Here is a 24,704-nt window from a genome sequence, read left to right as displayed (position 1 = left end):
CCAGGAGATTGATGGGTAGAGTGGCTTCTTGGGAGTTCCAGCGACCCTGCGCTGTGTGATGAAGAAAAACCGCTCCCCAACTGAGGAGACTGGCGTCGATGATGATGACCTGCTACCGGAGAGGGAAGAAGGACTATCTGCGCAGGACTGAGGCGGATAACATCCACTAAGTCAGGGACTGCCTAACCTTGAGGCAGAAGATTTGGCCTGTCAAGGGAGGCGGTCCTCTTGTCCCAAGAAGACAAGAGGGCCAGCTGAAGGGGATGGGTATGGAACTGGGCAAAAGGCATGGCTTCCATAGCAGCAATCATCTTCCCCAGAACTCTAATGCAGGACCGTAGTGGGAGAGGAGCTGGTAGCTTTAGAGCGCGGATCCTCTGGTAGAGGGAGGAAAACTTTTCCTTTGGAAGGAGGACACAGGCTTAGGCAGTGTCGAACCTCATGCCCAGAAACACCAGGTGCTGTGCTGGGGTCAGGGAGAACTTCTCCCTGTTGACTATCCAGCCGAGACGGACCGGAGAGTCCAAGGTGATCTGAAGACTCTGGTTGCAGTCTCGGCGGGATGGCCCTTTAATCAGATGATCGTCCAAGTAAGGGATTATGAGAATCCCCTTGGAACAAAGGATGGCCATGACTGCTGCCATGACCTTCTTGAATACTCTGGGGGCAGAGGCCAGGCCAAAGAGAAGAGCTGATGCTGAATACAAACAGGAATGTGAAGATAAGCATCCTGAATGTCTACAGAGCAAAGAAATTCTCCTGGTTCCAGGGAGGCGATTACCGAACATAAGAACTCCATCCTGAAATGACGGATCCGAACATGACAGTTCAATCGCTTGAGATCCAAAATTGGACGGCGAGATCAGTCTTTCTTTAGGACTACAAAAAGATTGGAGTAGAACCCTGAAAACCGTTCGTTCCGAGAACGGGTACGATTACTCCTGAACGTAGTAGGGAAGAGACGGCCTGAAAAAAACGTGGAGCCTGAGACGGGAGTCTTGGCAGATGAGAATGAAAGAAACGTCTTCCTGGGGGGGGGGGGGGGGGGGGGGGGGAGAAGAAGAAAAGTAACCGGAAGCTATTATCTCTTTGACCCAGGCATCGTCGATCACCGACAAACAGGCGTCCCAGAAGCCGGCTTTCCACCCTGGAGTGATTCCCGGATGGGGGTGACCAGTCACGCTGAGGAGAACCTGTTAGTGCAGGACCCTGCGGGCTTGCAGGAGTGACTCTTTGGCTGCCAGTGAGGAGCTGGTTTGAAAGATGGCTTCTTCCCTTGCCCTTGGGCGAAAGAGCGGTCCTGCTGGGAGGACGTTCCTGAAGAAAAGGGTCGAAAGGAAAGGAATTGAAGCGACCTTTTCCTATTGAAAGGATATTTAGGTTTGGACTGGGGAAGAGAAGTACTTTTCCCGCCGGTAGCATCCAAAATTATTTGATCCAGTTTGGGCCCAAACACTCTAGAGCCCTGGAAGGAAGGGTTAGTGAGGGACTTTTTCGATGGTGGATCAGCATTCCACGCTTTCAACCAAAAAATGTGGCATATAGCAAGGATATTGCTGGTAGCCCTGGCGGAACAACCGGCCGCATCCAAGGAGGTGTTCAGAAGATATTTACCGGCATGGGCAATCTGGTCTGTCAAATCGGTCAGCTTATCCGGAGGGGTTTCCACTAGGATACCCTGATTAAGCATTCTTGCTCAAGCAGACATGGACTTCGCCACCCAGGTGGAGGCAAGAATGGGGCGGAGGGAGGCGCCAGCTGCTTTAAAGGCTCACTAAGCCAAGGACTCAATCTGTCTATCCGTAGAGTCCTTAAGAGATGCACTGTCCGGCAAAGACAAGACGGTCTTGGAAGACAGGCGAAAAACCGGCGGGTCCATATAAGTCCATCTACTAACGAGGTCTGGGCTAAAGGGATAAAGACCGTCTAACTGCTTCCTTTCCGGGAAGCACTTTTCAGGGTGTTCCCAGTGTTTAGACATAAATCGCTTCAAATTCCCTGTGATTGGGAAAAGTCTGGAAAGGAAGTTTTACCCGTTTGAAGGAAACGGAGTGCTCCTGAGCAGGTGGCTTGTCCTCCTTTAGGTTAAGAGTTTGAGTAATTGCCAAGATAAGGCTATTGACCATATCCTGAGACTTAGTCTGTATCAGACTCAGCCTGGGAATCCGCATCCGACCTAAGAGCTGCCTCCAAGGAGGGGGCATGGGGTGAGGAATGTATCCTGGAGGATGCAGAGGGAACCGGAGAACGAACTGGAAAGAGCCAGCTTCCTTGGCTTTGTAGCCGATCTGTAACCACGAAGGTTGTGTACAGATGCATGCAAATCACTGTGAGAGACGTTCGGAGCACTGGTGGCAGTAGACAAGTGTCGAAGTCGCTCCAGGACCTGGACCAGGGACTGTGATACTTTTGTCAGGCCGGAGACCGACTGAAATGGCAACAGCCCACTACGGAGGAAGGGGTGCTCTCATCCCAGGTGTTAGGGGGTTCCTGTGGGTCAGACATGGTGGAAGGACTGCAAAACTGTCAGAAAGAGGAAGGCTGACCTGAAGACCACTTTCTTTTGCAGATGGCACAGGCGTAGTGAATCACAGTAGGCTTAGGGGTGCAAAAAGAAGCCTCTCTAGGGTTGGGCATATGTCGTGCCTTGGTAATACTGCTGTGAAGGGCTATTTAGGAGGACAGAAAAAGGGAGAGGGAGGACAGAAAAAGGGAGAGGGAGGACAGAAAAAGGGAGAGGGAGGACAGAAAAAGGGAGAGGGAGGACAGAAAAAGGGAGAGGGAGGACAGAAAAAGGGAGAGGGAGGACAGAAAAAGGGAGAGGGAGGACAGAGCCTACCCGATATCAGCGATGAACAGAAGTGCTGCAAGACTGGCTGTATTCCCCTGTGATAGATGTGCAGAGCTTCGATGCCGAGGGAGAGCAAGCAGTGACAATCCAGTCTGCTGAGGCACAAGCTGTAATGGAGCATTGGCTGTGCTGTGTCACGGCAAGCGCAATGAACTGCGGTGATTGTGACTGAGCTGCCGTTTGGTGAGGAAAAGAGAAAGTACCCCTATGATTGGCTAAATCGCCGGGGCGTGTACTGGCAGGGAGGGGAAGCTCCGTGATAGGATCAAAAGAGCGCCGAGAAGACGCTCGCTGTGAAGCGGGGAGTGTGGCCAGGTCTGCGGGAGAGAGAAAGAGCAAGCAAGCCCTGCTATTGGGCTGGAAAGAGCGCGCAATTTAAAAGCGCGGTGGTGAGTGGCCAAAGAAAGCTGTGAGGTGGCGCGGCCAGAAAAAAAAGGGGGGGGGGGGGGGGGATGGCCGCCTCTGCGCGAGGACTAGTACATCACGGTCGCCCTGTCCCATGTGTGAAGAGACAGTAACATTTCCCGGACCTGTCCAACTACGGGGAAGGAAACATACATTCCTACAAGGTGCGCCCCGGTTCCTCTTCACAGATGAGGATGCCATAAGGAGCCCCCGGGTGGATGGGGGTCACTTATGTGAAATCCTCCTTCCCGCTCCGTCTCCATACAGTGCAGAAGACAGCGTCAACCTCTTACAAGAAGGGGGAAGGCCACCACTGATGACTTCCTCCCATCCATCTCCGAAAAGAGCGGTGAGGTGGGGAAAAGGGTAGGACCGGCCACCGGGAATAATCCTGAAGCACCCTTGAAGGTGACAGGGGATTAGGTTCTGCCTTGCGGGTCTGAGAGTGGGCAATGTGGGTGATACCACACTGCTCCCTCGGTCGCATAAATGTGGGAAAACAGGGTGAGAAATTACACCGTTACCCTGAAGACGAAGAAGAACCTGAAAGACAAAGAAAAAAGATTAATAAAAACACAACAGGAAACCTTAAAAGGAAAACTTTGGATGTGGGATCCTGCCTCCTACTGACACTAAGCTTAAACTGAGGTGCTCTGTGCCTGTTGGTGGGAGTATACTGTGGAGGAGAAGCTATTTTCCTTTTTTGCCTAGTGTCAGCCTCCTAGCGACAGCAGCATACACCCATGGTTACCTATGTCACCCAATGAAGAGATAAAGAAAATGGTCACAGCAAATGCACCATCAACAGTGCGCAAGACATTCCTCCTGTACGGATATGTATAGCTGCCCACAGAACACAGTAATGTTAGCTGATCGCATATGCTGTTCTGGCAGCCAGTAACAGACAAGTCTCAATTCTTTGTTTTTCAAATGTACAATGCCAAAATGAATATCCCTTACCGGGCAAGCGCTGTAACAGCAGCTCCGTCACATGTATCTTTTATCGCAGACGATTTATTCTCTGGATCTGTTAACATTTCCGAATCCACTGAAATATTGGAATCATCCTAAAATTACAGGAACATATCAGAATTAATCTTTTTAATCTTATACCAATGGTGTAGTTATTAGAACCGCCATCGAGCATATATTTATTTCTGAACACCACTAGCACAGTTTTTATAAATCGGAGTTATGGGAACAGTATAGCTTGCTCTGCCACGCCATTTCGGTAACTTCCTTTCTTAAAGAAACAGAGTGAGCTCTGCTGCTCTCGGCTGTCTCTGTAGCCTCACAGGGTTGGAGCTGGGGGAGAGTTATTGATGTTTCAGCCATGAAAGGCTAAGGAGGGAATAACCCATTTGGGCGGCCATACAGCTTCAATAGTAATCAGCCGTACACACATTTGAGAGAGGAATAAAATCACTGCCAGAGTCACGTTACTATTCAACATTTCTTACACTGTTTCCCTGCACAGCAGACATGGATGGAGCAGTCACTGCTGATCTTGGAGCGGATCTGCTTAAATTTGGCTTTGGTCTTTGCAGTCTACCCCTTGTCACAACTGGCTTCAACATCTTTCTTTCTTCATCAGATGCATTCTTTTCTTTATCAATTCTGTAAAACAGATCTTTAGCTAGCTTCCAATCCGGGTTCAAATAATGCATTAAATACATAACTCTATACAGTGTCCAAACCCCTTTGTTTCTGCTCTTAGATCTGTGAAAGGAAATCTTACATCATGTCATATTAGAAAATCATTCAATGCCCAAGTAAAAACCAATTAAACATAATAGTGGTAAAACAATTAAAGAGAACCGGTCATCAAAATTGTTAATAAATCACCTGTAGCATGTTTCAAGACCCATAGAAAAACAGGGATTTTTGTGTACTCACCGTAAAATCCTTATCGCCGAGCCACTCATTGGGAGACACAGGACCATGGGTGTTATGCTGCTGCCACTAGGAGGCTGGCAGTAAGATACAAAAAGTTTAGCTCCTCCTCTGCAGTATACACCCACACACTGACTCCAGCCGAACTAGTTCAGTGAAAGCAGTAGGAGATCATGAACATCATATGAGGGTATAAAACGTCAAACCAAAGAACATACACAAGTCATGAGGCAAACAGGGAGGGTTCTTTGTCCTTCATTGAGTTGCTCTGAAACAAGGATTTTACAGTGAGTACACAAAAATTTCTGCATCTCCGTCACCTCATTGGGGGACTCAGGACAATGGGACATCCTAAAGCAGTCCCTGGGTGAGGAAAAAACATAGCAGAACAAACCCCATGTGCCAGCTGCTTAGAGATGTGCTACTGTCGCCTGCAGATCCTTCTTCCCAGGTCTGCATCTGGGGAGGCCTGAGTGTCAATGTTGTAGTGCTTCGAGAAGGTGTGCAGACTGGACTAGGTCGCAGCCTTGCAAACCTGTTCCGCCGACGCCTGGTTCCAAATGACCTACCGACCGAGTAGAGTGTGCCTTTATCCCTGGTGGGATAGGCTTGCCTCTGACACGGTAGGACTCGTGAATAGAAGAGCGTATCAACCTGGCTATTGTGGACTTTGAAGCGGCCAATCACTTACTGTGACCCTCAGGAAGAACGTCTTGCGGAAGGACGCTGTACGGGAGATGTACCTTCTAAGAGCCCACACTAGATCCAGAGTGTGGAGAGCCCTCTCTCAAAACGGTGTACTGGTACTGGGCAAAATGAGGGCAAGACAATGTCCTCATTAAGGTAAAAAGAAGAGACCACCTGGTCCTGGTGAAAAATTAGAAAAGCAGCTCGACAGGAAAGAGCGACTAGCTCAGATACCCAACTGATCGATGTCACTGCAACCAGGAAGGCGATCTTCTATGAAAGGTGAGCCAGAGAGACTTCCTGCAGCAGCTCAAACAGAGCCTCCTGTAGGACAACCAGGACTAAGTTAAGGTCCCAGGCATCCAATGGCTTTCTATAGGGTGGTGTATCACGTGGGAGACCCCTAAATGAAAGTCTTCACCTGTGGCTTAGAAGCAATCCAGCGCTGGAACAAAACTGATAAGGCAAAACTGACAAGGCAGAGATTTGGACTTTGAGGGAACTAAGCGCTAGGCCTGAGTCCAGACCAGTCTGAAGGAACTCCAAAATAGAAGGGATGGAGAAGGCAACAGGAGAACGACTGCATTCCCTGCACCATGCGAAAACCGCTTATAAATGCGCACCGATGCAGGTTTCTGAGCGCTAATCCTAGTGGAAACCACTTCTTGGGAAAACCCAGCTTGGGTTAGGACCCCGGATTCAACAGCCAGGCCCGTTAAACACAGGGCCTCTGAGTTCTGGTGGCAAATCAGGCCCTGGGAGCGTAAATCTGGTCGAATCGGTAGTTACCAGGGAACGTCGACGACGAGCAACTCAGTGTACCACACCCAGCAAGGCCAATCTGGAGCGACTAGGATCACCGGGAACCTTTCGGTCTTGATCTTCCTGATAACCATCGGAAGTAACAGAAGTGGGGGCAAACACGTAAGGAAGATGAAATTGACGCCACGGAAGTACCAGTGCATCTGCCCCAATAACCTCTGGATAAAGGGACCGAGCTATGAACTCTGGCACCTTGGCGTTTAGCCTTGATGCCATCAGGTCCACGTCCGGAGTTCCCCAGCGATGACAAATCTGTTGGAAGACCTCCGGATGAAGTGACCCTGACAGCTGAGGAAGCCTGCCGCCCAGTTTTCTACGCCCGGGATGTGAACTGCTGAGATGACTGAGTGGGTCATCTCGGCCCAGCGTAAAATTTGTTCCTCTTCGCGCATTGCCGCCCTACTGCGGGTGCCCCCCTGATGGTTGATACACGCCACAGCCGTGGCGTTGTCCAACTGTATTCGGATGGGCTGACCCGCCAGAAGGTGATGGAACCGCCGCAGGGTCAACCGAATCGCCCGTATTTCCAGGACGTTGATCGGAAGAAGCGACTCCCGAGGCGAACAGCGCCACTGGGCAGTGTGATAAGGGAAGACAGCCCCCAGCCGAGAAGACTGGCATCGGTGGTGACCACCAGCCATTGAACCGGGAGAAAAGATTTCCCCTGGGTGAGGAAAGACCGCAACGTCCACCACCTGAGCGCCCGCTTGACCCGCGGAGGCAAGCAGCATAGACAGTCGAGTGAGAACGGGTTCCTGTTCAAGGCCGATAGAAGCACAAGTTGCAGAGCAGAGAGGTGTAGATAGGCAAAGGGAACAGCTTCCATCGCTGCCACCATCTTGACCAGGACTCACATGCCAAATCGGATAGAGTGAGGAAATGAGACAAAATGCCCGAGCTCCTTGTTGAAGGGCTATGACCTTGTCTTGAGGGAGAATCACCAACCCTCGGGACTTGTCCAGGGTGATTCCCAAAAAGGATATCTGCTGATTTGGGACCAGGGAAGATTTGTTTAAGTTTATCAGCCAGCCCAGGCAAGAAAGTGTATTGAAGGTGATACAGACGCACTCCGCAGAGGTTTGGAAAGACGGCCCTTTATCAGAAGGTCATGCAGGTGTGGCAGAATGGACACGACGGCCACCATGACCTTTGTGAACCCACTGGGAGCGGTGGCGAGGCGGAAGGGCATATCTGTAAATTGGAAATGTCCCTCGCGGATGGCGAAATGCAGGAACCTTTCGCGAGGAGGAAAAATCAGGATGAAGATAAGCATCCCGGATGTCGATGGATGCTAGGAACTCCTCCCCCCTTCTCCATCGATGTGATGACAGAGTGGAGGGACTCCATCCTGAAATGACAGACTATGACAAACGTGTTTAGGAGCTTCAGATCCAGAATGGCCCTATCATTCCGTCCTTCTTCAGAACCACGAATAAGTTCAAGTAGAACCCCTTGTTTTCTGGGACCGGAATGATGATGCAGTCTTGACGTAACAAATCGATGACTAGGTAGAAATCTGTTTTGGAGGGGAAGAACCGTGCCGGAGGACGGGAAGAAATCCATCTTGAATCCGTAAGACATTAGGTCTCTGACCAATTCGTCGTGGATGACAGAGAGCCAGATATGACGAAATAGGAGTAGACGTCCGCCTACTCTGCTGGTGTCAACCGGATAAGGAAGTGAGTTATTGACCTGTATCCCTTAGATCTAGTTTGCTTGGGTCAGCCCTTCCATAACTGGTTGGTCTTATATGAGACCTGGGGAACCCTGTTCCCATTAGGGGAATGCCCCGATCCAGAAGAGGTAGTAGCATTGGGCCTACAGGAATTGCTACGAAAGGACCAGAAACATGTCTGTTGTTGACGACTAAAAGGTCGCATAGTCTTCTGCTGGTGAAGGAATTTACTCTTTCCTCCTGTGGCGTCCGAGATAAGCTGATCCAGCTTCCCTCCAAATAAACGACCGCTCTGGTAGGGCAGAGACGTCAGGGACTTTTTGGGCACAGAGTCCGCACGCCATTCCCTGAGCCACAGTGCCCATCGGATGGTGATGGCGTTTGAGGCTGCAAGCGCAGCACAGTTAACCGAGTCTAGGGATGCGTGCAACAAATATTCTCCAGCCAAGGAAATCTGATTGGCCATGTCTGCTGCTTCCGGGGAAAGGTTACAATCTTGAAGGGTCCTGCTCAAGAGGCCATAGCTTTAGCTACCCACACCGCGGCAAAAGAAGGAGAGATTGCCGAGCCCAAGGCTTCGAAAACCGCGTGTTCTGGGACAGAATTAGGGTCCTCGTCAACCTTTAAAGTCTGGTTGACGGCCTCAATGAGACTGTCCACCGTTGCCTGATAATCCGGTGAGACTTAGGTCAAGGGGTAGCTCAAAATAGGACGCAGAGTCCTGGCCACTGCTTTTAAAATAAATTTCTGCCGCCGGCAGGAGGGGCACCCGGGGGAGGGGGGACGCCACAGGAAATAGCGCTCACAGCCTTTCTGCGGGAGCCCTCTGCCGTGACTCAGAGGCACAGCCAGCCCATATTACCAGTGCTGTGTGTCCCGGCATAGAGTCGCCACAGGTGATTAAGGAAGCAAAAGACCACTTCCAGGGCAGCGGTTTGAGAGTGGAAGGTGCAGTAGCCTTGCACCCACACACTCCGTGGTCAGAGGAGGAGAGCAACCATTCGCCTTCCATCCATCACCACTGTTCATCAGGGGCGATGTAAGCGCCTCTGGACATCCAAGGAGTTAACTCCACAAGGATGGATCAGGGCTGTTGGTCCGGCGCACAAAAAGAAAAGCGAGATGAGCCTGGATGCGGGGGGGGGGGGGGGGGTAAGTGGAGGTGACACTCCACTTTCCAATCGGTTGCTGATGTGGGGAGAGCGGTGCCGTGAAGGGACCCATCGCCCCTGGAGAATATCACACGCATACCAGTAAAAACAATGCAAGAGGGGGTATGTGGAGGCGACACTCCACGTCACCACCTGTTGAAGGTTTGGGGAGAGCGGTGCCCTTAAGAGATCCATCGGCCCTCTGTAATCCTTTGAGCTATATATGTGGTCTGAAAGTCAGAGCACATGTGTCTCTTTCGGACACTGAGCTTTGAACTGGTTTGGCTGGAGTCAGTGTGTGGATGCATACTTCAGAGGAGCTAATTTTTTTTTTATCTACTTAGTGTCAGCCTCCTAGTGGCAGCAGCATAACACCCATGATCCTGTGTCCCCCAATGAGGCGATGGAGAAATTTGTAGATTACCCCATGTTCAAACTGCTGATTTTATAAGGAAAGAGAAATTGGACTTAGAACGCAGTCATGAGCAATGCTCAAAAGTCATCTTGGCACTGCTGCTGATGGGACTAAAACAAAATCTGTAAACTCGCCCTGACTGATGTCCCACCCAGTGTGTGAAATCAGAGCTGTGGCGGTAAGTACATCAATCAAGGCACAGTAGCCATTTTAGTGTGTTGTCCGGCCTAAAATGACTGTCACTGCAGACTTATGGATCTCCCCAGCGCAAACAGAGGGTGCGCCCAGACAGGAGCAATGTGTTCCTATATGCTGTGCTGCTAGGAAGCCGATGCTTTTTATTGAATCCGTACTCCGGGCTGTGCACGCTCATAGTGAGGCTATGCTCTCCCGTCTACTGAGCTGCACATTTCATGATAGGTGGAGGGGAAGGGAAGGGGGATGAGGAATTTGGGAGGGTAAGATAAGAAGAGAGTGGGAGAGGAGATGAGAAAGGGGTGGGGGGTGAGACGGGGGAGAGGGAAAGATAAGAAGGGGGGTAGTCTCGAGAACCAGACCTCCAACGATCATAGGCAATTCAAGCGCCATGATAAGTAGGAGAAATCAAGACAAAAATTACACTTCAAGTTCAATGTCTCCCTCCTAATAAATTTAACAAATTCTATTGCATGAAGGACCAAAAATCTAGGTCTAGTTTCAGAATTGATCTTCAATTATACTATAATAAAGCACTTTAAAACGCAAGGAAGCTCAGAACAACAATGAAGTGTGAATGAGATTGTTACACAAAGAAACATACATGGCAGGTGTAGACTCCACAGACGTCCCGGGAGATGCGCCATCATCAGATTTTTTCATGGTAAGTGAATCATCTCCAGTAACAAAACTTTTTTCAATATTTTTTGCCAGCAAGGAGGCTGCTCCTGATTCGTTCCCAGGAACCTGCCAACACATAAAGGAAGAAAAAGCAGGCAAAATGTCAAGTTTCTTTTTCCCCATAATGATGAGCCCTGGCAGAATTTCACCACCAAGAAATAATTATCCACAGAGCTGGGACTAAATTATAAGGCTGTGCTCACACGTAGCGCTTTTTTTGCGTTTTCGCAGCGTTTTTAAACGCGCGATTTTGCAGCGGAAACGCAAAACAATACGCATCCCATGCAATCCTATGGGATGCCGCAATGCTGTGCTAATGCTGCGGATATTTCCAAGGCAGAATCGCATCGCAGAAAAATACGCAGCATGCTCATTAATTTTGCGGAATCATGGCGATTCCGCACACATAGGAATGCATTGTTCTGCTTACTTTCCGCATGTGGCTGTGCCAACCATCCGAAAAGTAAGCAGAACATTTGCGGATGGTACCCACGGGCTGGAGGAGAGGAGATTCTCCTCCAGGCTCTGGGTACCATATCCCTGTAAAAAATAGAATTAAAATTAAAAAATAATATTCTCACCTTCCGATGTCCCTCGCAGCGTCACCAGGCCTGCGCGATGCTCCCGGCAGGTCCCGTTCCCAGTGATGCATTGCGGCAATGACCTTTGATGACGTCGCGGTCTCGCGAGACCGAGACGTCATCAAAGGTCATTGCCGCAATGCATTACTGGGAACGGGACCTGCCGGGAGCATCGCGAGGATCGGGGACGCTGCGTGGGACGCCGGAAGATGAGAAGAACACAATTTTTTTTTTTTTTAATTATTTTTAACATTAGATCTTGCAGCCTCAATAGTAAAAAGTTGGTCACACTAGTCAAACACTATATTTGACGAGTGTGACCAACCTGTCAGTTTTCCAAGCGATGCTACAGATCGCTTGGAAAACGCTAGCATTCTGCAAGCTAATTACGCTTGCAAATCGCTAGTTTTTCCACGGGAAATAGGCGGGAATTAAAATGCAGTTTTCGCTCATATTTCCTGAGGAATGGAATTACGGAATTCCCGCGGAAATTTCTGCGGCAATTCCGTAACGTGTGCACATAGCCTAACCGTTGCCAAAGTGCTTCTTACAATTACTTAGTTTGCAAAATGGTCTTCAGACAGACCTGTCCTTTAGACCCTTTCTTTGGCTCATCTATTTTTATCACGTGCCATACACTGCTGGCCCCACCGCTCAGTTCGGAGCTGGGATGGCAGTAATATGGTACGTGAATGCTACAGATTGGCTGCAGTGGACACGTGCTTGCAGTTTGAAAACAAAGACCACTGGAACTTTCAGAGTGCTGGATGGGTAAGGGCTAAAATGTGAGAAATAGGGAACTTTTCCTTTTTTTGGAAACTTGTCATTCTATAAAACCAATGCAAAATCTACCTCACAAGCAAGAAAGTCACAACCTAAATATATCATGGAAGCACAATTGCTTTATAATAGTGTTCTAACACTTTATTCCCCTTGATGCTGTGGCCATTTCCATTTTTTGCTCCCCAAGAGGCATACCTTTTTTACTTTTCCATCAATATAGCATATGAGGACTTTTTGCAGGACAAGTTGTCATGTGATGCAGGAACATTTTTTCAAGTGCCTTGAAATTGCAAATAAGTGCAATGTCACAATTTTTGTTTTTGAGGGAGGGGGTGGTGTTTGGGGTTTATTTACGATTTCTATATGGTAAAACTGACCAGGCAATATGATTCCCCATGTCAGTACGAGCACAAATATAACAAACATGTACTGTTTTTTTTTTTAAATTTATTTAAGTGGTGAAAAAGAAATTTGGAATTGCGGGAAAAAAAACAAAGAAACACCTTTTTGGTGTATACATTTTTCTGAGAGCCGTAATTGTTTCAATTTTTAGGATATGGGTCTATTTGAGGGCTTATTTTTTGCATCTTAAACAGACGTTTTTAAAGGGAACCTGTCACCCGTTCTTGAGCCTATGAACAAATGCCACCACCTTTAACTGCTCCTGTGCTGCATTCCACAAGCGTGTCAATCAGCTCCTAACTCCTCCTGTATGCCCCCAAAAATACAATTTGATATGCTCCCGCGCTGTATGTAAATGATCAGGTCCGATGGGCGTCTTGGCTGCGGAGTACGTCTCTCTTCTCTGCTCCTAATTGCGCCCTCCTGCTTTGATTGATGTGATGCATCATCCACATAAACTGAGAGCTTGCACAATAGCCTCACAGGACCGTGCAAGCGCACTCTGCTCTGCCCTACTGTGAGCAGAGCATTAAACAGAACTGTGCAAGCGCCCTGGGATGTCAATTGAATGAAGCTACTGCACAGGTGCGAGATCTCAGTTCGCCATTCACATCAATCACAACTATGCGCTTGCGATTAGGAGCAGAGAGGAGAGAGGAGAGAGAGAGGTCGCAGCAAGAACGCCCATCGGACCGGACCACTTATTTACATACAGCGCGGGAGCATATCAAATGGTATTTTTGGGAGCATACAGGGGGAATCAGGAGCTGACAGACACATTTGCGGAATGCAGCACAGGAGCAGATAAAGGTGGTGGCATTTGTTCATAGGCTCAAAAACTGGTGACCGGTTCCCTTTAAAATTATTTTATGTTTAATGGTGCAAAAGGGACAGTTTATTTGAACTTTTTACTGTATTAAATAGTCCCCTTTGGGGACCTGAACCTGCAATCGTCTTATGGCTTGTACTATACATAGCAGGGCTTCAGCATTGCTATGTACAGTCAAAATCAATCTCCTATGAATGATAAACACTGGCTGTCACAGGATCGTGATGACGTTCACAGGGGTCTTCAGCTGATCCCCGGTTGTCATGACAACCCATCAGTGCCCCAATAGGCGGGTGTAATGACAACCCCCCCGCTGACGTGTTAAATGACGCTGTCAGAGATTGACAGCAGAATTTGACAGGTTAACAGCTCTGCTGCACCCACGGCTGTTAGAGGCACATGATGCCTGATTAAATCGGGGCATATGACATATCAGTACATCATATGTCATGTCAGTAAGGGGTTAAAAGTCAGGTCATAAGATGTTCTCTTTAACCTATTAATATTGCATTCAACTATAGCAAAGTCTATCCAATAATAAAAACAGGGATTTTTGTGTGCACACCGTAAAATCCATATCTCTGAGCCACTCATTGGGGACACAGGACCACGGGTGTTATGCTGCTGCCACTACAAGGCTGACTAAGTAAGCACAAAAAAATTAAGCTCATCGTCTGCAGTATACACCCGCCCACTGGCTCCAGCCGAACCAGTTCCGTGACAAAGCACTAGGAAAAAACAAGAACATACTGTGAGAGTATAGAAAACGTCAAACCGAAGAACATACTCAAGCCATCAGGGTGGGTGTGGTGTCCCCCAATGAGTGGCTCAGAGAAAAGGATTTTACGGTGAGTACACAAAAATCCCTGTTTCTCCTTCATCTCATTGGGGGACACAGGACCATGGGACATCCTAAAGCAGTCCTTGGGTGGGGAACCGACAGAACAGACCAAACCCCATGTACCAACAGTCTAGAAATGCGCTGCTGCCGCTTGCAAGATCCGTCTGCCCAGGCCCGCATCTGCGGAAGCCTTAGTTTGAATGCTGTACTGCTTCGAGCATGTGTGCAGACTGGACCAAGTTTCAGCCTTGCAAACCTGTTCCGCCGACGCCTGGTGCCGAATGGCCCAAGAGGCACCCACCAACTGAGTGGAATGTGCCTTAATCCCCGCTGGAATAGGCTTGCCTCTGACGCAGTAAGCCTCTTGAATAGCCGAGCGTATCCACCTGGCTCATGTGAACTTTGAAGGGGCAGGTCCCTTCCGTGACCCTCAGGAAGAACGAATAAGAACTCCGTCTTGAGGAATGAGCCATCTGTGAGACGTATCTTCTGAGGGCCCTCACCAGCTCCAGAGTGTGAACGGCCCTCTTAAAACGGTGAATTGGAGTCAGGCAAAACGAGGGCAGGACAATGTCCTCGTTAATGTGAAAAGAGATCACCTTGGTCAAGAAGTACGGGGACGGCCTGAGAACCACCTTGTCCTGGTGAAAAATTATGAATGGGGGTCTACAGAAAAGAGTGGCCAGTTCCGATACCCGCCTGATTGACGTCACTGCAACAAGGAAGGCGACCTTCCATGAAAGGTGGGTCAGAGAAACATCCTGTAGCAGCTCGAAGTGAGCCTCCTGCAGAACACCCAGAACAAGGGTTAAGGTGGCAGGCATCCAACGGCCTTCTATAGGGAGGTACCACGAGGGAGACCCCCTGAATGAAAGTCTTCACCTACAGCTTAGAAGCAATCCGATGCTGGAACAAGACTGATAAGATAGAGATCTGACCTTTGCGGGAACTAAGTGCTAGGCCTGAGTTCAGACCGATCTGAAGGAACTGCAAAATAGTTGGAATGGAGAAGGCAAGAGGAGAACGACCGCGTTCCCTGCACCACACAAAAAATGCTTTTCAGGTGCTGTGATAAGTGTGACCCGATGCGGGTTTCCGAGAGCTAATCAACCTAGACCTAGATTGCTTGGGATGGCTCTTCCATGACTGGTTAGTCTTATACGAGACCTGGGGACCCCTGTCCCCCCCTCCCGATTCAGAAGAAGTGGTCGCATTGGACCAACCAGGATTGGCGTGAAAGGGCCAGAAACGTGTCTGTTGCTGACAAAAAAGTTGCTTAGTCTTCTGCTGGGGGAGGAATTTACTTATTCCTCCTGTGGCGTCCGAGATAAGCTGATCCATCTTCTCTCCAAATAAACGACCGCTCTGGTAGGGCAACGACTATAGGGACTTTTTGGACGCAGAGTCTGCTCGCCATTCCCTGCGCCACAGTGCCCGTCTGATGGTGATGGCGTGAGGCTTTAACTGCAGCACAATTAGGCGAGTCCAGAGAATCGTGCAACAAATATTCCCTGCCAAGGAGATCTGATTGGCCAGATTTGTTGCCTCCAGGGGAAGGTCACTATCCTGAGTGGTTTCTGGTCAGGGTATCGGCCCAAGAAACGATAGCTTTAGCTACCCACACCACAGCAAAAGAAGGAGAGACTGCCAGGGCTGTGGAGTCGGTAAGCCACAGTTGCGACTCCGACTCCTGGATTTTATCAGGCTCCGACTCCGGCTCCTTCATAAATGGCCAATTCATAACAACAAATTTACTGTTGTAAAATATTAAACATCGTGCTTATTCAGTTTCTCACCATCATATAAGTAATCAGACCACTTAGAGCAAAAACTACATTTATTAGAATACAATTAGAATATAGCAAATAACTTTTATAAGCTTTTCTTAACTGTAAGTAAATATGCAATAAACACTTTTATGCAGTTAATAAGAAGAAATGTATAAATTTGTCCTCAGAAAAAGTATTGCCTCTGTCAGATCCTCCTTCATGGATGCCCTCAAATCTGATCTAATTATTTTGAGAGCAGAGAACAACCTCTCTACACTAACTTGTGTTGGTGGCAAAGCAGTAACCACTCGGGCAACATCTCTGACAATGTCAGGATACAGAGGAATCGCTTGTTGCACTGTTATTTTTGATGAACGGTCAAATTTCTCAATTTCTTTTAGTGCACATGAAAAATTCTGCTGAAATGTACTGGCTGTGTTCCTTGATGGGGATGACTCTTCTTCTATGCGGGAACGCTTTGCACGGTCCTTGTGATCCAAATATTTTTCGAAATTAAATTCATCAGTTGATGATGAGGGTGAAGATGTGGCAGGACGACCAAATTATTCTTGTTCCTCCTGACTGTTCTGCAACCCTTTCATCCTTACTGCTATTTCAAACAGAGCTTCTTTTCCTTTACTTAGCTGTTGATCATCTAGAAGAATCCGATGCATTGGGTCTACATAAACAGCTGCCAAAAGAATGTTATTTTGTAATAGTAGCTCCTCTCTCAGTTTCATTGATGTAGCAATGCCACTTGCAATTAACCCTCCTCTTTGGGACAGGCGAAACATCAGGTTCTTCCACTCCTTTAAGAAAATACCTGGAGTTAAGTCCTCTGCTTGTAATTTTTTAGTCACTGTAAATGGGTGCTCTAGCAATTTTTCCAGCTCAGTCACCTGATTCCACTGACTTTCATTTAGCGTCAGTTGAGGGTTAGCCATGTCTACAAGAAAGGTTTTCAGTTCAACCAAGCACTGAATCATTAAGTAAGTACTGCCCCATCGTGTGGCTTGATCAATAATTGCCCCTTTTCCAGCACGTCTCTTCAAAATTTAGTCAACTTTAGGGGTTCTGGCAACAGTAGCCAATTTTCTCACCTTGCCAATCAGTGCAGCAGCATGTCCTTCTTGCAGACTGTCTCTTATAGCCAGCTGTAGCGTATGCACAACACAGCGCATGTGATGAATGAAAGAACATATTGACACAGTTTCAACAAGATCATCTAAACTATCATGTTGCTGTTCATCTGAAGCAACTTAAGTTTGCTCCTCAGTTACAATACTGTGTTCCTCTATTTCAAACATGTCTGTGGACCCAGAATGTTCTTCTAGCTGCTGGTCACCATCATTACTCTCATTCATTAGCTTAATAGTACTTATCATATTTGAAGCATTGTCAGTTACGACAGAAAGAACTTGCTCTTTTTTAAGTTCATAGTCTTGCAGAACCTTTTCCACCAAGACCTGGAGAAACTCACTGGTGTGATGAGCTTTGGTGTCTTTTACTGCCAATGTCTTGGTAACTATTTCATTTTTGTCACAAACAAATCGGACATTGATGGCAAAATAGTTCACTCTGTGACGTGTGCAGGCATCCATTTTAAGAAACAGAAAGCGTCCCTTGAGAGTTTTTTTAAGTTCTTCCTTTTGTTTAAAAGCTTCTTCGATTACTAATTTTCTAATACTCTCTCTCTCCAGAGAAACACCCATTCAGACACATAAAAGCTGGTCGTGAAAATAATGAAATAGGCACTATCCTTTACAACAAGCTCTATGATCTGTTTTTTAAATGTATCTACTGTCATTGTCACAGTAACTTTGTCACTGACAAAATATCTTGCAACTGATGGCTGCAAAGTTCTCTGCTCCTTTGTTTGGCTGGAAGAGCTGGGCACTGGTTCATTGGTTTGGATGCAGTCTTTCTCATCCACTGCTTTCAGTACTTCTGGATGAAAGCGCTGTAAATGTCTCTTTAGATTAGAAGCTCTGGTAGGAGCATTTTTATCTTTGCCTGAATATGCACTCATCTTGGCTTCACAGCATTTGTTTTCGTCTGGATCATTTGTCATACACTGACAGACATAATGTTTTCTATCTTGAGTGATGGTGAAATGTTCAAATACAGCTGAGTTAATGTGATGCTTCTTTGACACTCAGTTTTTTAATTCTGCATTCACAATCCAAATGACAATTGTTTTTCCTAAAAACAATTGTACAAAATTATTGCCAGGTCGTACAACTGATATAGTGGTCAGTAATACTGTTATTATTCCTCATGTACTCACAGTTAACTGATGCAAAGTTTGTTGAAAGGTTAATACTTATTACAGTCTTCCTCTTCTGAGTAGCAGGCAGCTGTGAGATGCTTGGAAGAGGCACACCTAGTATGATCTAGTCTAGAGGAGGAGCTTTACTACTAAGAATTTGCAACACATTTTCACTTTCAGTTTCATACATTGTAAGTAGGGGGGTTGGGGCAGCATGAGGTTAACCAAGTATAAGATTAGATAAGGGCAGTGGAGAACAGTGACACACAAGAAGTAATAAATCTCTATCTCCAGCATAACTGCTTATCACTGTTGTTCATGGTTTGATAGAACATATATATTTGAGTAACATTTATAAAATTCATATGAAAGTTCAATTATGAAATATTAATAAATTTTTTTTAAAGCTGGAGTCGGAGTCGGTACATTTCTACCGACTCTGACCAAAACTAACTCCGACTCCACAGCCCTGGAGACTGCCGAGCCCGAGGCTTCGAAAACCGAACGGGCAAGGTTCTCTATCTGATGGTCAGTGGGATCTTAAATTCGAGGACCCGTCCGGTAAGGACAGGAGGGTTTTGGTGGCCAGGCAGGAGACTGGTGTGTCAACTGGAGGTGATTCGGCCCATTCCTTACACAGATCCGCAGAAAAAGGATATCTAGCCTCAATAGGTTTCTGCCCAGCAAAGAGTTTGTCCGGTCGCTCTCTATGCCGTCGAACCATGTCCTGGAACTCAGGATGGTTGGAGAAAACCCTATGAGGATGTTTAGTCCTCTTGAAGGACACCGCGTGCTCCGGGACCGAATTAGAGTCCTCGTCAACCTTTAAGGTCTGGTTGACGGCCTTCAATGAGACTGCCCACAGTCGCCTGATAATTCGGTGAGTCTAGATCAAGAGGCATGTCGGAATCGAACTCAAGAGTCCTGGTCACTACAAACCCCGGGTGAGGGGAAGCGGGAAATGGAGCCCACGCATGCCAAGGCACGAGAACGCCCAGGAGACATGCTATGGGCCCGTTGCCTAGATGCCTGAGGTGTTTTTGACTGAGAACGGCCCCTGCTGGCAGACGGTTCACGTGAAGTAGAGGAACCTTCCGAGACGAGTGCCCCAACCAGTGGAGGGATCTTAGAGAGACTATCACTTTGGCTAGTGATGCCATGGACTGTGACAGTGACGAAGTCCACTCAGGGGGACTAGGTACACTAGGTTCAGTAGCGGCGGAGGGCTCCTGAACGCATTCGGGATCACAGGCTTTGCAGAGTGGCGTAATCTGTCACCATGGCAGCAAAGTCTGACAGGTGGTACATGAGATGAAAAACACTATATGTGTCTTGTTAGCCTTGTATGCCCCCGATTCTGCTGATATGCTCCAATAAGGAGGGCCGTGGCTGTAAGTCTCCAGTGACTACTGCAAAGGAGGCCCAATGAGTATCTGCTGCAGCTGAGTCTTACCAAGGAGTCCTGTGGCTCAGTGATAGAGGTCCTCCCGATGCGCTGTACCACTCTGAAGATGAACTGGCTGTCCGCACGTGTAGAGAGCTGGCCGTGTGGATATAGATGGATGCCGGCGCTTCACGTACAGGGAGAAGTATTGCGATGTGCGAGAAGCTCAAAATCGTGGGCGGAGCCACAGCCGCAGTGTTACAAAATGGGTGGAACTTCCGGATTACTGCCGGCAGTACGCCCAAAACAGGGGCTAAATATCCAGAGACTGCTGAAACGCAGCTGGGGGAAAGGCCATGGGAAAAAGGCATGCGGGAGCCTTCCGCCGGGGATACTGAGGCCCGGGATGCACGCCCAGCCCATCTTACCAGCGGTGTGCGTCCTGGCAGAAGCAGCCGCAGGTGGTGTGAAGCGCAGGGCCTGGGCAGAAGCCTGATGAGTTTTCCGTTACCAGGTCAGCTGCTCTCGTTTGGACAATGCAGGGACCCTCTATCCCGCCACTCCGTTTGCAGGGAGGGGGAGAGGGACCGTCCACCTTTCTTTCATCGCCAATGTATATCAGTAGCGATGCAGTGGGGGCTGCATGGATGCCATGAGTGTCTCTGGACATCCAAGGGGTTAACTGTTATGAGCTCATTTTCTGCTCCTCCAGTTGAGAGTTCTCCTTCCGTTCTCCCTCTGGTGGTGACAGGAGGTAGTGAGGTTGGTTTAAGTGGTAGTGATCTGCCACCTGATGAGAAGGATAACGATTGGATCTCTGGAGTATCAGACTGGATATAAGACAGCCGACGCCCTATCCTGCTGCTGTTGATTCAGTCTGCTTCTCAGGTCTTGGACTTCAGCTCTCTTCCAGTCTTCTTAAGTTAAGTTTGTTTTTTGCTAATGTTCACACTTGCGCTTGTTGGTCAATTCAGTTTCTTGTGTGGTCAGCTTGCCCCTGCTGGGGCTATGCTGAACTTCCACTCCTATATATCTGTATTTGCCAATTTGCCTTTTTGTCCCTTATTAGATTGGCCTCTTTTTGCTCTGTTTCAGAATATTTCAGAGTGCTGATATAGTGGGAGAAGTCTAGTGACTTCAGGGTTAATTTTGCTATCAGACGTGTTGGACATTATTTTTGGTAGGGTTTTTTGGCAGATTGCAGACAGTGGCTTTCCTTTCCTGTCCTTTCTAGTTAGTCGGGCCCCATCGTTTGCTCAGCCTATTTTCCTGCCTGTGTATGTGTTTTCATCTTGCTTCACCGTCAATACATGTGTGGGGGCTGTCTTTTCCTTTGGGGTCTGCTCTGGGGCTCTGCTTTAGGTTTATGTAGTCTCCGGCGGTGAAGAGGCGTCTAGGAACAACGTAGGAACGCTCCACTGCTACTGTTAGTTGTGTGGTTAAGATCAGGGATCTGCAATCTGCATAGTGACCAACCTCTCTGGCTTTCTGGGACTTCGCTTTTTGTTGTTCCTCCTCGTTGACCCATTCATAACAGCTAACTCCCCTAGGATGGGTCAGGGCTGTTGGTCCGGCACTAAAAGCAGGATTTGCCTGGATTCAGAGGGGGTACATGGAGGCGACACTCCATGTTCCCATCTGTTGCCGGAAAGCGGGGAAAGTGGCGCCCTGAAGGGACCCGTCGCCCCTACAAAAAAATCTCAGGCCTAACTATGATAAACGGTGCAGCAGGGGGTGCATGGAGGCAACACTCCACGTTTACAGCTGTTGTAAGTTTGGGGAGAGCGGTGCCTCTAAGGGATCTGTCGCCCCTGTAATCCTTGAAAAATTAAGAATAAAGAGAAAAATTTTAAAAAAGCTATAAATGTGATTTGAAAAACAGAGCACATGTGCCTCCTACTGACATTAATCTTGAACTGGTTCAGCTGGAGCCAGTGTGTGGGGTGTATACTGCAGAGGAGGAGATAATCTTTTTGTGTTTACTTAGTGTCAGCCTCCTAGTGGCAGCAGCATAACACCCATGATCCTGTGTCCCCCAATGAAGCGAAGGAGAAAAAAAGCTGAACAACATGAAATTGTGCCAAACAAGGCAGATTATACATTCCCGAGCTTGGGAAGGGTGCTACATCGTCCAAAGCAGAAATTGTGGGGATATCAGTCACTCAAATGTTTAAGAAAATAACCTATATTTAAATTCTTTGTGGTCCTATCAGGGGTTTCCATGTAATTTTATGCCCCTGGGGGGGGCGTGACCAGATGTGGAGCTGAGCGGACGTGCGAGGCCCGAGCTCCTCAACCACCAGCAGCAATAAAGCGGCTCATAGCGCAGGACGGTGACCGGAGGAAGCCAATTCAGGAGGCAGTAGCGGCGGAGGCACCGGAGATAAGAGCGCAGTAAGAATGACGCAGGGGAAGAGGAGGGAGCAGGCGCCAGGCAAGGTCCAGATCTTTGAGGCGGCGGTCAGAGGGACCCAAGATGGCGGCCGCCGGCAGCAGCAGGAGCAGTAACAGCGCGTGGCAGAGCTCAGAGCCGCGCGCTGAGTCATTTCTTCAGTCTCACCCCCCCAATAAAGCTGCAAACTCCGTGGCCACACAGAGCTTCTCACCGAAGCTGCAGTCCCTGCTCCTCTCCCCTGCTAGAAGTGCTGGAGGTCCAGAGACTGATGATTTACAGTCACAAAGCACAGCCCTGACCGCCCCCTCACAAACTTCTATTAAAGACCTCAAATCTGACCCAGTCAATGTAGCCACACTCAGATCCCTGCTGGGAGACCTGAAACAAGCCATTCATACTGATATCATAACGGCTTTCACTGCATTACACAAAGAAATAACGCAGATTGGCGTCAGAACCTCACACAGAGGGGAACCTGGAAGAATATACTACAGCACATAACTATCTTGTGGATGCGCATAATGAGGCGGATGAAGAAATTATGGCCTTAAAACTGAAGCTTGCAGACTTAGAAGACCGTTCCAGGCGCAACAAATTGTGTTTCAGAGGAATGCCTGAGAGTGTGACGGAGGAAGCCTTGAAGGCATTTCTAACGGATTTTTTCACAATTTTAGTACCGTCAGCGGACCAAAGAGACTTGTTGATTGACAGGGCACATCGGATCCCTAAGCCAAAGTCTGCTCCCAGCTCCGCACCACGAGACGCGATAGCCAGGCTGCATTTCTACCACTTCAAGGAGGCAGTGACCAGGGCAGCAACAGCAAAGCAGGATCTTCCGGAAAGATTTCGGGATATCCTGGTCTTTACAGATTTATCTGCAACCACCCTGAACAGGAGGCGGGAATTTTCATCGGCAACCAAGATTCTGCGGGATAACAATATCACTTACAAGTGGGGATACCCGGTAAAGCTCATTGTGAGGAAGAACGGAGTCACTCACATCCTTGTATCTCCCAGGGAAGCCATGACCCTGCTCCAGGAGTGGTCCCTGGCATCAGTGGATGAAGATACCAGCTCCCCGCTAAAGAAAACACCCCTGATGCTGAACAAAGAATGGACCTAATTCTCACGCAAGTATACTGTGACTATACATACCCTCTGTGCCTACGCCGGGACACCCCACTGCTAGTTTTTTTTTGTTGTTTTGCTGGCAGGTTGAAGGGACTTGAGAATAATGTTTACTTTTTCTTCTATTATTCTCACCCCCCAATACTGGATAGGAACGAGTATCCAGTTGGTTCACGTAGAACTGGACTTTGAGTTATACAAATCGTATTTGTTGTTTTATTTGGTGTCAACGTTAACCCCTTTATTTTCCTTACTGTTGTCCCTATATTTGGTGACTTACTGACTCCTTTATATTTTACTGTAACTAATGGTATTTCAGATTTCAAGTATTAATGCGAAAGGCATAAATAGCCCCTTTAAAAGATCGTTACTTTGAAAGGAAGCCCAGAAACTTAAGGCGGACATATTATGTGTCCAAGAAACTCATCTAATCCGTGAGGATGCGCATAGATTACAACATAAAAATTACCCCCATATCTATGTGTCCTATGCTGAGAAAAAGAAGAGAGGTGTAGCAATTGCAATAAAAGATACCATAGCGTTTCAGCTTATTGATTGGGTTCTGGATGAGGAAGGCAGATGTGTAATAGTAATATGTAATATCAATAACAAAGTGTACACAATTACATCAATATACGAGGGGCGTCTAAAAACTTTGAGGCCCACCCATGAAATCTTTTTTGCATGGTCTTGTTTTGGCAAAGTTGGAGAAGTTGGCAAAGTTCACACATCGGCTGTTGCAATGGCTGCAATTCCACCTTCCACCAAGGTGCTTTTTCATCTGTGGGAATAGCTGAAGCAGTTGGAAACCACAGGAGTGAATTGCAGCAGCCGATGTGTGAACTTTGCCAACTTCTCCATTTCCATATTTCAGCCTTGCGACCCACCTTTAAAATGCTGTAACGGAAACAAAAAAAATCAAAATAAATCCAGATTGCTCATGGGACCATTCAACTAACTAAATAACATATTGCATTGCAAAACAAGACCATGCAAAAAAGATTTCATGGGTGGGCCTCGAAGTTTCCAGGCGCCCCTCGTACGCACCAAATTCAGGTCAAATTACTTTAATTAAAGACTTTATAACCAAACTATCCAAAATAAAACAAGGATCCATGAATATCTGTGGGGATTTCAATATAGCTCCGAACCCCAACATAGATAAATCCTGGTGTTCAAAGAAAAAGGCCCAATTCCATGCGCTGTCCCAGTGTTTTTTGTCAGAAGAATTGTATGATACTTGGAGGGTCCTTCACACTTCTGAACGGGATTATACGTACTTTTCCCACCCACATAAAATATACTCAAGAATAGATCTAAAGGTAGTGGACAAATGGCTCCTGCAAAATATAAAATCAGCCAAAATTGGGAACATAACCTGGTTGGACCACGCTCCTGTAACCTGCCAAATTAAAGAGATGTACAATAATGCAAAATTTTTCTCCATGGAGAATCAATAATTTACTAATATCCTCAGAGAATATAAAATCTCAAGTAAATGACCTTCTCCAAGAATATTCAATAGTACCCGACATATCCCCAACCACA

At 47.6% G+C, this 24,704-nt stretch overlaps 1 protein-coding gene across 1 annotated transcript in view; it reads right to left on the bottom strand.

Annotated features, from left to right (window-relative positions):
* The window catches only part of BDP1 (BDP1 general transcription factor IIIB subunit), a 235,234-nt gene that overhangs the window by 67,332 nt on the left and 143,198 nt on the right, over positions 1-24,704 (bottom strand). Inside the window, 3 exon segments of the mRNA XM_073584044.1 lie at positions 4,217-4,323; positions 4,717-4,873; positions 10,699-10,841. Coding sequence (XP_073440145.1) covers positions 4,217-4,323; positions 4,717-4,873; positions 10,699-10,841 — 407 coding nt within the window.

The sequence above is a fragment of the Dendrobates tinctorius genome, unplaced genomic scaffold, assembly GCF_039654945.1.
Source record: "Dendrobates tinctorius isolate UK_male_01 unplaced genomic scaffold, ASM3965494v1 ptg000083l, whole genome shotgun sequence".
Classification (NCBI taxonomy): domain Eukaryota; kingdom Metazoa; phylum Chordata; class Amphibia; order Anura; family Dendrobatidae; genus Dendrobates; species Dendrobates tinctorius.
This window is presented reverse-complemented; position numbering and strand designations above follow the sequence as displayed.